The 15,621-nt window shown below is 38.1% G+C and overlaps 1 protein-coding gene across 1 annotated transcript in view; it reads right to left on the reverse strand.

Annotated features, from left to right (window-relative positions):
* Positions 1-263: 263 nt before the first annotated feature.
* Nup62cl (nucleoporin 62 C-terminal like) overlaps positions 264-15,621 on the reverse strand; it is a 35,019-nt gene continuing 19,661 nt past the window's right edge. The window contains exon 8 of the mRNA XM_038315639.1: positions 264-358. Coding sequence (XP_038171567.1) covers positions 264-358 — 95 coding nt within the window. The remainder of the gene's footprint in view (positions 359-15,621) is intronic.

Below are 15,621 nucleotides of genomic sequence, written 5' to 3' on the forward strand. Positions count from 1 at the left end.
AAGTAATTGGCTGGGCAAGGGGCTTAATACACCTTTTACTTAGTTCTGGGTAAGCACTCTCTCGTTGAGTTATGCCCTCGGCACTGATCTCACTTCATTCTGAAAGAAAAATTGGATACTTCTCTTTACAGTATTTAAATGAAAAATAATCAAACACATGCACAAATTATTGCAATCAAAGATTAGTAACAGTAAATACTACTCTAATAGCATTAGAATTTAGGGTTGATGAATAATCCAAATGGAGTGGGTTGGGGTGATAATTATTCAAAGGCAAACTTCATGTTGCACCCATGTTCCTTGCGGCGATACTCCTCAAAGGCCTTAGTAACTTCTTCTACCTTCCTCTGCATTATGCCTATAGGGGACAAGTCATATAATCATTAGTCAATGTCACATTCCAGAGACACAACCACGTGCCCTCCCCTCAATTATGACATATAAAACTTTACATCTCAATTTTAATAGTTTTAATTCTTAGAAAATGAGAGAGAAAAAGTCATCCTTTTGGAAACTATGAAAACAGTGGATGAGAATAATCTATTTTGTTCTCGAGCTTTTGGACAATAAGAGTCTACCTTAAGTTTGTGTTTTGTTGGAGGGAGGACTGACTTTATTTTTACCCTTCAGTGCCAAAAAGGTGCTCAGGAAACCAACTGCATAGATTTTGGTAGGTCTGAGCTACCTACAACTCTTGAGTTCATTGGGAATATTTACATCTCTGTTGTTTTTTAATGATTTATTTACCTTGGTGGTTCTTAAGTTTGCTCAGGGGCAGTGTCCTGCCAAATGCCATTAATAGTTACCATATCAAATTGCACTTTTCTCCCATGAAAAATAAACTGTTGCAGGAAGTATGTTATTCAAAGATTTTCTACAAAAATGTACAAATAGAACCGGGCATTAATGTGTAGTAGGTGATAAATAATAGTTGGTACCCCTAGGGAAAGAAAAGTTTTGCAAAATAAAAACTAAAATTCTAATTGATTTACTTCATTTCTTTCAGTCAACCAGAACACTCTTAATGTCTGCTCAGTTTCTTTAAAAGCATAATGCCTCCTCTTATCATATAACATATATACATTCTGCAAGATCACACTCTAAGAATGGACAATTTAAATGATGATTATCTGTTGAGGGGACAGAACAACAATGAATAATGAGCTTGACTAAATAAATCTCTTGTTGTAATAACAAACTGCAGGGTGCAGATCCCCCCGACCCCAAGTAACTGTTTTAATGTGATGGAATCATAAAGGAGCAGTGCAACGAGCCATTAACTTCAGACTAGAGATGGCAACATAAGCACAATTCACTAATTTGCTGATTGATACATATTAAATGCAAAGAAGTACATTTATAACAATCTTAAAAATCAATAAAATGTCAAGAAACACAAGTCAGCATTATTAAGAGAAGCTTACTCTAAACATTTTGTCATGTCTTCTAATTGAATTCCCAGGGCTATTTTTGTATTAACTCACTTTAAATGTTTTAGGCCTTTCATTCATTAAGAATAAACACTGCACATGTTACTTACTGCCCAGAATTCTGGTCCCAAGACCAGCATTATTGATTTGTTTCTGTCAATATATTAAGTTAATACATCATAGATCATAGCAGAAGTAAATTGTAGTAGTAGTCACTTCGAAGAAAATATACCATACACATTTTTCATTATTAAAAATACACCTGGGCTGGAAAGATGGCTCAGAGGTTAAGAGCACTAATTGCTCTTCCAGAGGACCCGGGTTTCATTCCCAGCACCTACATGGCAGCTCACAATTGCCTATAACTCCAGTTTCAGTGGGTTCAATACCCTCACACTGATACACATGCAGGTAAAACACCAGTGCTCATAAAAGAAAAATAAATAAATTTAAAAAGCTTAAGAGATAAAAAAAAAAAGCCAGGCAGTGGTGGCACACGCCTTTAATCCCAGCACTTGGGAGGCAGAAGCAGACAGATCTCTGTGAATTCAAGTCCAGCCTGGTCTACAGAGTGAGTTCCAGGACATCCAGGACTGTTACACAGAGAAACCCTGTCTCAAAAAACCACACACACACACACACACACACACACACACACACACACACACGGAATACAGAAAAACAAAAATTCTTTTCCCAATAGGAAACTTGGGAGCAAGGAAAACATTCAAACACTAGAATGCTTGATGTTTGTACAACTCTACAGAATAATTTAATTGGTCTGTGGCAAAGATTATGTATTTAGGCATGAAATCTCAACAATATATTTTCATAAACATGACATGCATTATGATCACAGCCAACATAGTCGGGGGGAATTTCACAAGGTCATGCCATTAGATGAAGTGCTATAGACAGTCAATGGCTTCAGAGGGAGAGAAAGCTAGTTTTCTTTGGGGATGAGCTCCCTTGATAGTTAATCTAATCCCAAGTGCCCAGCCCTAAACATATGTACATAGGTGCAACACTAAATGGACACAGTAGGTTTTACACATAGACGCATGCATGTACACACACTCAGTTTCCTTTCTTAAACACACCAGGACCACCTGCCCATGGGCTGAGCACCACCCACAGAGAACTGGATGTTCCCACATTAATATCTAGAAAATGTCCTACATACTTGCCTTCAGGAATCTGATAAAGTTCTTTTTCTCAAATGAGTTCCCAATGCTCTGCCCAAATGCTAGCTTGTGTTAAGTTGACCCTCCCAAAAAATAACAACAAAAACAAGACATCCCCCCACCAAAAGATTTTGGTAAAACTACTCCCAGCTCATCTTCTGATTTGAGGATATATTTTCTTTCAACTTAGCCTGACTTGCAAATGTTTTAGGCAATGATGTATAGAAACTTCCCTAGAAGGTTACAAAAAGAAGAGATTTTTTTTGTCATTAAGTTAAAACAGTTTTTAACTATAATTAGTATTTTTAATGGATGGACTAGAAAAAACCATCATGAATGAGGTAATCCAGACCCAGAAACACAAGCACAATGTGTACTCTAAGTGGATATTAGAAATAAAGCAAAGGATAACCAGCCTTCAGTCCACTACCCCAGAGAAGCTAGGTAACAAAGAGGACCCTAAGAGAAACATTAATGGATCCCCCTGGGAAGAGGAAATGAACAAGATCTCCTGAGTAAATTGGCAGGGAGAAGAAAGGGTGGAAGGAGGGGGGGAGAAGGGAAGGGGGAGGAGAATTTGAGGGAATGGGATGATCTAGTTGGGGGAAAGGGCAGAGAGGGAGAACAAAGAAAGATATCTCAATAGAGGAAGCCATTACGGTTTAGCAAGAAATCTGGCACCAGGGAAAGTCCCAGGAATCCACAAGGATGAACCCAGCTAAGAATCTAAGTAATAGTGGAGAGGGTGTCTGAACTGCCCTTTCCCTGTAATCAGACTGATGACTACCTTATTGTCATCATAGAACCTTCATCTAGTAAGTAATGGAAGCAGATGCAGAGATTTACAGCTAAGCACTGGGCCAAGATCCTGGAGTTCAGTCAAAGAGAGAGAGGAGTGATAATATGAGCAAAGGGGTCAAGACCATGACGAGAAGAAAACCCACAGAAACGGCTGACCCTCGAGCATAGTGATATTTCATTTATATTTTAATAAATAAAACTTACCTGAAGTTCAGAGAGTAAAACAGCCACACTGGCCAGTCTTACAGACCAGGCCGCAATAACACACACCTTTGAACCCAGGAGCCATGCTAGTTTGCCATAGAAACTGGGTGGCGCACGCCTTTAATCCCAGAACTAGAGAGGAATATAAAATGGGAGGAGACAGCTCTCAGTCTCAGTCTCATTCTGAGATTCCTGGAGGCAGGATCACCATTTCAGACTAAGGCTGAGAGCCAGTGGCTGGGTGTTTACTTTTCAGATCTTCAGGTTGGACCCCAATTTCTCTCTCTGAGTTTTTATTAATCCTGCTTCATCCAAGCTCATGGGAGCTCACTAATTCCAGAAAGACAGTTGGTGAACCTGCATAGGACTGAACTAGGCCCTCTGAATGTGGGTGACAGTTGTGTGGCTTGGATAGTTTGTAGGGTCACTGGCAGTGAGACCAGAATTTATCCCTGGTGTATGAACTAGCTCTTTGGAGCCCATACCCTATGGAGAGATACCTTGTTCAGCCTAGAAACAGGGGGAAGCCTTGGTCCTGCTTCAAAGTGATGTGCTAGACTTTGTTGATGCCCCATGGGGACCCTACCCTGAGGGGTGGATGGGTGGTCGTGGAGCTGGGGGGGGGCGGGAGGAGGGAAGCTGGGATTAGTATGTAAAATAAAAAAATATTAATTACACATAAACATTGGATACTATTAAATTCACTGTAGAAGAAGATACTGTACTCTCAAAAGCATTGTTATAGTGTACTACTTTCTCCTAGGAAAATAATTGGGGCAGTGAGAGAAAAAAAATACCCTGACAGAAAAATGGTCAGAAACACAAATAGGCAACTCATTAGCTGGTATGTAGATTGCTTACAAGTATTTCAAAATACTTATCATAAATAACCTGGACCAGAGAAATAGTTTTGCATGTTTTGTCAAGAAATGGCGGTAGTGGTGTTGCTGGTAATTACAAAGGCAGTAAAAGGAGTGCAGAAAAATAGGTCCTCTAATGAATGAATGGTTGATAGAAATACAAACTAGTTCACCTTATCTGAAAGAAAACACACACACACACACACACATATGCACACACACAAGTCTTTAAAACAACACTGCTTGTGATTTAGCATTTTAACTTGTAAGAACTATATTTACATCCTCGAATGATGGTGTGTATTAAAATCAGTAACAGAGGAGCTGGAGAGGTAGTCCAGTGGTTCAGGGCAGTTGCTAAACATTCCTGATTAGTTCCCAGCACCCACATGGTACCTAGTGACCATCTGTAACTCGAGTTCCAGAGTTTCTGATGCTCTTTTGGCCTCTTTGGGTACAGCATGCACATGGTGTAGAGATATACATATAGGCAAAACATCCATACATATAACCTTAAAAGAAATAAATTTCACAAAACTATTGATAAGTACATATAATATAGAACAATTTAAAATAAAAAACAAATTGAGAACTTTAAGGCTTAACAATGGGTTCTCAAAAATCTTTGTATGTATATACATATATACATGTAACAACAATTAATTTTAAAAGGTGCCATGAATTTGAAAGAGGGAAAGGAGGGTACATGGAAAGTCTAGGAGGAAGGAAAAGGAAGTGGGAATGATGTAATTATATTATGATCTCAAAACTAGAAGAAATAAAAACAAACAGTATGGCATATCCACATATGTAGCAGTCATTAGCAGAATGGAAAGATATTCATGAGTACGGGTCTGTCAGCTGTCAGTTTTGTGTCTTCTCTTTCACCAAAAGCTGACGAGTTGGGGAAGATAGCTCAGTTGGCTAAACGCTTGCTGTGTAAGTATGAGAGCTTAAGTTCAAGTCCCAACACCCTTGTAAAAGGTGCTGCAGAAGTGGAGACAGCTAGATTCCTTGGGCCTGCTGGCCAACCTGCCTAGACGATGAGCCCAAGGTCCCAGTGGGAGATCCTGTCTCAAAAGACAAGGTATGATAGCTCCTGATGAATGACACTGAGGCTGAGCTCTGGCCTCCCTCCAATGACACAGACACACACACACACACACACACACACACAGAGAGAGAGAGAGAGAGAGAGAGAGAGAGAGAGAGAGAGATACACATACATGCACATTTGTATACACACACAACCATAGCCTTCACAACAATAACATTCATTAACAGTAACAATAAGAAGCTGAATATAGTGTGCTTGGGTACACATTGGGGACAGATAAACTGTAACTGTCTACTAAACCCTAAGGTCATAGCTGCATTTTGAAAATATGGAAACACTAATGCACAATCTCCGTGAATAAGTTAAAAACTACTCTGTGTATCATGCCAAGAACAAGAATTTATTTCTGAACAATCAAAAGTAGAGGAGCTTTAATGAAGAGATAATCATTTCATGAGGATCATTCTGGCAATAGTGTGGGAATGAACTGAAGTAGAGTGAGATGAGATATGAGCAGATCACAAAAAAAGATCAACAAAGGATTTCTACAGGATAAAGCCATAAACCTGTAACATAGCAGTAAAGACATGTTTAAAGGCGGTAAAAGACAAACGCACCAAAACATTCAAGATACAAAGAAAGGAGCAAAACACTTTAAAAATTGCGACAAGTTTTGCACTAGATTTACGGAATTAGTAGGACTAGATAATTCCAAATTTCTAAAGTGGAGTTCAAAGTTCAAAGTGGAGCCGAAAACAGGATGCATGACTAAGAGGCGCACCCTCCCCCTCCTCCCTATCTTACATTTGGCTCACACTCCCTCATCAAGTGCTGCAGAAGGGTTTTCCTTTGAAGACTGCGAACAAGCTAAACTATGGAACAGAGATAGCAGACCAAGTTAAGGGCAGGCATTCTGTACGAAAACTAAGGATTAATCAGAAGTTTCCGAGATCTTAAGTGGATGCTCACAAAGGAGCATGCCGAGCCTACTTCTCTATAGCTCCAAGATTGCTGGCTTAGTGCGGACCTTACTAACCTACAGCCAGGGACTGGAAGATTCTTCTCCAGAGACTTTGACGGGCGGCTAGACAGAGGGATTCTAAAGACAGTGGCTAGAAGTCCTCCAGTGAATGGGAAAAAGGGGAGGAGAATCTAATCAGATTAGCCCACAGTCAGTTAACAAGCCCAGGTACGAAAAAGGCTTCATGTAGCTTTTTTGAGTATAAGAACATTTGAGGGAAACTTCTTACTTTGAGAGAAGTTAAAACAAAATGAAAAGCTGAAAGCAACAAATTAAGAAGGACAAACTATTTTTTTTTGAAAAAATTGAACCCCATCAGGAATGATCCTGAATCTAAGAAACAGGAATGCATGCTACTAAATGCATATACACACTGTCGTATGACAGAAAGCTCTTGCACATGGAAGCTGTGGCAGAAAGTAAAGAGCAACAAAAAGTTTAGACTGCAGATCCAAAAATTTTAACAAAAATATAGTGACACTAGGAAAGAATAAAAGTGTAGATGAGTTCAGGGAACCAAACATTAGATTAAATATATTTCTGAAAAGTGGAACACAGATAACATAAGCAAAAAAAAAAAAATAGCAGAAAGTTATTTAAGAATACAGCCCCAAAATTTTCATTACAGAAAAAAAATGAAGAAGTCCATCAAAAGTTCTGAATCAGAATGGCCATCAGAGTTAGAAGGTAAGAGAACTACTTCATCAAAAGGCCCCAGAAAATTATTTCCAAACTATAATTCAATACATAATATTATCAGTCAAGTGTGATAGTGGGATATCTATCTTTTCAGAAATGGACAAAATCAAAATATTGATATACCATTTACTCTTTCTGGAAGCTACTGGAATATGTGCCAAACTGGAACCAAGGGGATAAACAAAGGGACCAGAAATAAGAGCCATAAAATCAATTTGTCAGTTCAGTAATTGGACAGAAGGGGAACCTACCAGAAGAGTAAGTTCAAGACTCACTCTTCAAGACAGCAACTATTTCAGAAGGTGCAATAGAGGAGGCCTGGGGGTATAGTTCAGCTGTAGAGCCTATGCTTAGCAGGTATAGGTCCTAGGCTCAATCCCAGGGACTACTACCACCATCAAAAGGCAAATCAACATCCCAGGAAAGCAACAGTACAATGGAGCTTAAAAGACTATAGAAGAGAGGAGTCTTGGAATTTGAACTAGGTAAAACTTTAATTTAAATTAAAAGCAGGGATTTTGGTACTAACATACTGATAAGTATATAGAAAGCTAAGTAAAAACGTAAAAATAAAATTCAAAAGTAAACAAAAAGTTGTAAGAAGAAAGAAAACATAATATTCTAGGCTGTAAACAGCACCTGTATGATCATAATGAAAAGAGTAATGATCAAAGTGAAATTTATGATATATATCATCTATAAATATATATTTACCAAAGATAGTAGAGACTTAATGAAGGATAACTAAAAAGTAAATAGGTTTTGGCAAATTTCATTGAATCTGAGGTGTCTTTAGCATATCGACGTGCAAACGCTTATTAATGCAGAGTTTTGACAATGAAAATAAAATAACCATCCAAGAAAGTGAGGGCTGGAGATGACAACTGGGATCAAACATACCGCTGGCTAAGAGAAATGCCTTTTTACAGGCATACCATTAGAAACAAGGAGTGGATTCCAATTAGCATTCTAAGTACCTACCTTAGAAAATAGAAAAAGGACAAAATTAACACAAAGCAAGCAAAGGGAGGAAATAATAAAGAGCGGTGTGCAATACAACCGCAACCAGAATCACCGGAGAGAAAAATCAATGAGCTAAAAAGCTAATTCTTTGAGAAAAAAGTCAATAAAATTAATAAACTTCTGGGCAAGAGGGAGAAATTTAAGCTCAGAAAAACGTTAGTCACCAGCATCAGTAAAGAAACAGGGTCCGCCACTACAAAACTACTCTATATTTACAGTTTACCAGCCTAACAGGGATGTACCAATTCTCTGAGAAACCACAAGGTTTCAAAATTTAACCAAGATAAAATCCACCATCAGAAAAGTTTTAAAAACAAGTGAAAATATCCCCCTACAAAAATACTCAGGTCCAAATAGATTCACTGACGATCTAGTGCTCAAGAAGAATTAACACCAATGCCTCACAAATCCTAATAAAACAGTAGTAATACCTAAACCAGGAAAAGGCAGTACAAAAACAAAAGAGAAAACTACAGACTGATAAATCTGAAGAATACTTAAAATAGCCCATAATATTTAAAGACCTGTTGCAAAACAGATCCAAATAAAAGTAGATTTTTATTCTGCATATATATGGCTGACGCTGTATCTGAAAAATGTCCCTGTTTCCATTATATAAACAAAATAAATTAGAAAAATAATGTAACAATTAATACAGATTTGATTAAATCTAGTATCTACTTAGGATTAAAACAAAATCACCTACCTAGAAATAGATGCATATTACATGAACTCGATAAAGAGCATCCACCAAAACCCTACAGCTCATATTCTCTATTAAGAAGAAAGACTGAAGGCTTAGTGTATATGACCAGAAATGTACAAAAAATTAAGTAAATAAATACAAACAAAGTTAGGGCTGGGGATATAACTAAATGGTAGAGTGCTCGCCTAGAAAGTACAAGACCCGAGGTTTGATCTCAGCAACACATACAGGAAGGAGAGAGAAACAAAACAAGGATGTGTATTCTCATTTATCATATTTGAGAGAATTTCTAGAAGTTCTAGCTCATGAAAAAAATGCAAGAAAAAATAATGGCATGAAAATTGGAAAGAATGAAACAATGTTTATTTGAAGATCTCTTAACTGCCTATTGTAGAAAATTCTAAATAATCTACAATTATTTAAGATTATTTAATTAATTAAGAAGTGAGTTATAAATCAGGCATGGTAGCACATGCCTTTAATCTCAGCACTCAGAAGCAGAGGCAGGTGAATCTCTATTAGACGAGGCCAGCCTGGTCTACAGAGTGAGCACCAGAACAGCCAGGGCTAACACAACAAAAACAAAAACAAAAGTGGGTCATTTTTTTAACAATTAGATTTACTTATTATGTTTCATGAGTGTCTTGTTTTCGTGTATGCATATGCTCTATGTGCCGTTCTGGTGCCCACAAAGCACGAAGAGGGTGTCCGATCCCCTGAATCTGGAGTTACAGATGTTTGTGAACCACTGTGTGGGTGCTGGGAAGGAACCCTTGTCCTCTGTGAGAGTAACATGTGTTCTTAACAACTAAACCAGCTCTCCAGTCCTTGTCTTAGAAGATCAAAAGATGATCGATAAACAAAATTGGTCTTATATATTACCAATGAACATATGAAACACAATCCACTTAAAAATCACTGTAAATAAAATAAAAACATGTATGTAAAGTGTGTGAAAAAATTACAAAATGATGATGAAAGAAATCAAAGAAGACCTAGTAAAACTTTGAGACACAATATGTTTGTGGCTGGGAAGGCTCATAATATCGTTAAGATGTCAATTCCGCCAAATCCATCTATAGTCTAAAATGTAAGCTTTAAATGCAATTCTTAACAAATACCATAAAAACGTTTGTAGAAAAGCAAAAGAACTAAAATAGCTAAAACACTTTTGACTGAAGGAAATAAATATTATTTATTATATTATATTTATAATTATACTTATAAAATATGTAGCTACAACAATGATGGCAGTGTGATATTTAAGCGGAAAGAATCAAAGATCCACAAAATAAAGAGCTCAGAAAAAAATTCAAGCATACACCAAGCAGACTTTTGACCAGGCACGAAAGCAAATTCAAGGACCAGATATGGTGGTTCATATCGGCAATCCCATGTTTAAGGAGGTTGGGGCAGGGGTATTGCTGTGAGTTAGAGACCAACTTTGGCTATGATGTCAGAGCCTGTCTTTAAAAGGGAAAGGAATTTGCATTACAAGATGGCTCAGCAGGTAAGAGTGCTTGCCACCAAAGTTGAGCACCCAAGTTCAATACCTGAAATCCACATGGTAGAGAGAACTGACTCCTGCAAGCTGTCTTCTTACTTTGATATGCGTGTTGTGGCATGTGTATGCATGTGAACACACACACATGCAATAGAAACAAACAAACTTAATAAGAAAATAAAATAAACCCAACTGACCAAGGACAGCTTTTCCAAATAGTATTGGATCAACTGAATGAGTTTAGGCAAAATTAGCAAACAAGAAAAATCCTTGATCTAAACTTATTATACAAAATAAAACCAAAATGGATAACAACCTTAAAAAATATAAAAAGATAAAATTTTCTGAAAAAAAAATTAGAGAAAAATCTTTGGGATATAAGCAAAATTAATCAAACAAATGCTGAGAAATTGCCTATCATCAAAATCATACTTCTGTTCTGTGACTAAGTCCCATAAAGAAGATGATAAGCTAGATGAGATATAGAGGGGGAAGATTATCTTCAAGCTACATATCTGATAAGGAGCTACTATCTAGAATACAAGAAAAATCCTTAAAACTTCAGAGTAAAGAAGAATTATAAAGGGAAAAAGAAGCATGGAAGACATTTTACTGCAGTAAGCCAAGGAGACTTAGATTACCAAAAAGTGGTAAGGGACACACACACATCATACAACTCATACATTGCTGGTGCCAATGTAAAGCGATACAACCACTATAGAAAACTGTGACCCTTTCTTGCTATGTGGCTGGGCTTCGTAGAGTATACCTGTAATCCCAATACTTGGGAGATGGAAGCAAGAGGATCAGAAATTCAAAGCCAATCTCAGCTACACAGTGAGCTCAAGGCCAGCCTGGGCTACATGAGACCCTGTCTGAAAACAAGTAAACATGCGATTGCCATAGCATCTAACAACTATAGTCTAAGACACTTATCCTACAGAAGTGAAAATTTCTATCAACTTAAATATCTGTCCATGGATGTTCATAGCAGCTTTCCTCAATTTATCCCCAAATGTCCTAGATAGATTAATAACAAGTTAGACAAATGGTGCTATACCTATACTGGAATACTGCTTACCAACAAGGAGAGTCAAATTGGTCACATGCTCAACAAGCCAACCAAATCTTTAGGGAATTTTGCAGAATGGGGAAAAAGTCATTCTTCAAAGGTCACGTTCTACACAATTCTATTTATATAATAAATCACAATACATTTCAGCAAAGCAGACTAGATCAGTTGTTTCCAGGAGGTTAAAACTCAGGCTTGAACTCTAAGACAAGGACGGGCTCTGTGTGAGCCTTGTCAGTTTGGTTGCTCACCTTCCTGGACCTGGGGGGAGTTGGGAGGACCTTGGACTTAACATAGTATAGGGAACCCTGATGGCTCTTTGGCCTGGAGAAGGAGGGAGTGGAGGTATAGGTGGAAGGGAGGGGAGGGAAGGGGGAGGAAGAGGGGAGGAGATGGAAATTTTTAATAAAAAAATGAGGAAAAAAGGCAAAAAAATCTCAGAGGTAAGGCAGGGATCAGATGGGAAAATGGGCGTGGTGATTAAAGGACACATGAACAAGCCATGTGGCATGGAACTGGTGAGCATTTGTGCTGCTGTGATACATGTAAAATCCTACACATATACAATAAAGCTGCATATAATTAGCATGTATACAATTAAAACTGAACAAATCCATGACAGGCTGAGTCAATGTCAGTATCCTGATTATGGTATTATACGACAGTTTTGTAAACTATAACTGGGAAAAATAAAGTTACAATAAGTAGGGTTTCTATACTATTTCTTACAACTATGTGTGAAGCTAAATTGACCACAGAAAGATTTTAATAACAAAAAGACCAACACATATAAATATGGTATTTTGTTATTGCTGTTGTTTGAAACAGTCTTTTTTCTCTGTAGTTAAAGCTGGCCTGGAACGCACTATGACATTCAGGCTGGCCTCAAACTTGTGACTATCCTACCGTTAGCCTCCCTAGGTATACCACATGCTAAGGTTTTAGCTGTTGCGGAATATATCCTATATATTATGAGGTTAAGTTGCTTCTGAATTCTTTTGAATTCTTGGAATTTAATATAATTAGTGTTTCCTTGCAATTCAGAAAATGAGAGTGAAGAGAACAGCGGGGAGGGGGAGACAGAATATGCGATTATCCTCTGACTAGTCACAGCTACTTGAAGACATTTCGTTTATTGAAATTCAAGTAACGGATGGACAGACTTAAGTTCTTGGTGGCATATACTGATGGATAGGCGAAGTATTTAGAGATGCTCAAAGCTCTCACCTCCACCATAAGAATCTATCTGGTCTCCTTGTTGATCTATTAAAGTGATGATGAGATAGTATGCTTGGTACAGCGCTGCTCTTCAGACACAATCAATGAAAAACACATTTCAAAGAGCAATAAAGAAGAAAGATGACCAAATGGCAAGGTGTCCTGAATTATTGCAGACATGTGGTAAGTAGCCCAGGTAATAGAGTTATTTTACATTTTTATGTGGCCTTCATCTGGGAATTTATCAAAATTATCAAAATATTACTCATTATAGAAATCTCACTTCAAATACCCTCTTTCAGAAAATAAACAAAACAAACAAAACCCCGCTGAGCCATTTTGCCCACCCTGTTTTTCTTCTTTATCACACCTTGCCTCCTCCTTTTGTACCTGCTGAAGGCAGAGATAATACATTGACATAACATAAAATGATATTATAACACTGATAATAATATATGCCTGCTACAGAGTAACACAGGGCCTTGATACATAGTGGGTGCTCTACTCAACATCTAGACAACTTATAAAACTACAATATCTAATCACATAGCACTGCAGTGATAATTTGTTCGTATTCTAACAAAGTTTGCCTGAAGATCAGAGTGCAGAGCTAAGCCACTAGCTAGTCATAGAAGTCAGGCATTGGTGGCACATCTTGAATCCCAGCACTCAGGAGACAGAGGCTGATGAAGCTCTGTGAGTTCAAGGCCACTCTGGGCTACACAAGATTGAATCTGTCTAAAAGAGAAACAGAACTCACACAAAGGTGATCCATGGGATCACATGTTTTTAATCCCAGCACTAGGGAGGTGGAGACAGGAGTGATATGGTTGGGCCAAAAGAGGAATATAAGATGGGAGTAGACAGGAGCTCAGGGGCAGGCTGAGGTTTCATAGAGATAGAATTTTAGTCTGAGGAGTCATAGAGACAGGGCCACCCCTTTAATCTGAGCATTGGTAGAGGTAAGAACTCTCTAGTGACTGGCTGCTCTGTTTCCCTGATCTTTTTCAACATTCGCCCCTGATAGCTGACTCTGGATTTTTATTATTAAGACCAATTAGAATTCATGCTACATAGCACTTTGATTGTTTGTGTGTGTGTGTGTGTGTGTGTGTGTGTGTGTGTGTGTGTGTATGTACAGTGTATGTGTGTGTGGTCTATGTGCATGAGTGTGCACAGCTGTGCACGCAGAGGACATCAGGTGTCCATGTATCACTCTTTGCCCTGTTCCATTGAGACAGGCTATTGTACTGCATAGGAGCCAGGCTAGCAGCCTGTCCCTTACCTTTTCAGCGCTGTGTTTATAGGCAGAATTGGCAACACCCAGCTTTTCATACCAGTGCTGGGAATCTGAAGCCAGGTCCTCATGACTGCGCAGCAATTACTCTTACCCACTGAGTCATCTCCAAGCCCATCACTTGTGTTTCCAATGCCTGTGGATGCTACTTTGATTCTCACAATACTTTGTGGTGGCAAATAAAAGTGTAGGAAGGCTCAAACAACTTCTCAGAGGCCTAAGCTAACTAGGATTCATAGTTGGGCTTGTACCGTTGACTCCTATCTAACAGTGCTTTTTCTATTAATGCACCTACTTGTCAAATCTTGTGAAATTTTGAATAGACAGCATATAATACATGCATGTATTGAAGTATCACACTGAAATTCATTGATATGTACAATAAATATATGTTAAATCCATATGTTATATATTGTAATAAACTAAATGCTGGGCCAGCAAGATGCCTTGGCCCAGGTAAAGGAACTTGCCAAGACTGACAACATAAATTAGATCGCCGGAGCCCAGATGGTGGAAACAGAAAGCCAACTTCATACCCCAAATTGTCCTCCGAATTTCACAGACTCACTGTGAAATATACATGGCCCCTCCAAATAAATAAACCTGATAAAAACTTAAAAATACATAAATTAAGCATTGAGCGGAGTATGGGGGCACAGAATTTATGAAACTGAGGCAGGAGGATCACCATGAATCAAAGTCAACCTGAATTGCATAGTAAAACCATGCCTCAAAAATACAATACAATAAGCATGGCGCTGAGCTATAACTTGCACCATAATGGTATTTGTTGTTCTGTCAAACACTCAAGTGCTTAAAATGAGGATTGCCTATCTGAACATTATCTGGGAGGCTTAACTGAAGAAAAGCCATCAGGTTAATTCATGTCTGAGGTGGCTATTGAGCACAGGCCCCAAACAGCTTTATCATGGGGTTCCAGTATACTTGAGGGTTTGTTTGGGTTTTTGTCACCAACAGGAAGAAAATTGCTTCGGAGGGAAAAAAAAATCCATCTTTCTCACAAACAATATAAATTCTGCTATTTGGAAGTGATTTAAATTATGCTGCATATAATTCATATGGGGAAGCTCTCCAGCTTGAGGAAATACACTTGGGCACAAAATGTACATAAGTAGGATTAGTGAGAAATCTAATTTTGCAGATGTATTGAGGGTATGTCAAATCTGGATTTACATATAGAAAAAGAAGTTTGAAAAGTCAGCTCTGAGAATGTTAACCATCATACACCATTTCTTAACAGGAACTGAAGATTTGTTTAATTCTACTGTTAGTCCCCCTAATCTAAAGTGCAAGAAGTTCTTTGGAATTAAGGGACAACATCTGTTTTGTCTGTAAAGAATAGCAAAGATGATCAAGTGGATCATTTCAATGGTGGAAAGACACAAAATGCCTTTCAATTAACTGCACTGGGAAGATGCGAGTGTCCCCGTTGAGTTTAAGTCTACATGAGCAAAGTTCGTTTAGGTGGCTTTGTGCTGCTGTTACAGCGCTGGCAGAAGCCATCCAATTCTCAAGTATCTGAAG

This window comes from Arvicola amphibius, chromosome X (assembly GCF_903992535.2).
Source record: "Arvicola amphibius chromosome X, mArvAmp1.2, whole genome shotgun sequence".
NCBI classification, from domain to species: domain Eukaryota; kingdom Metazoa; phylum Chordata; class Mammalia; order Rodentia; family Cricetidae; genus Arvicola; species Arvicola amphibius.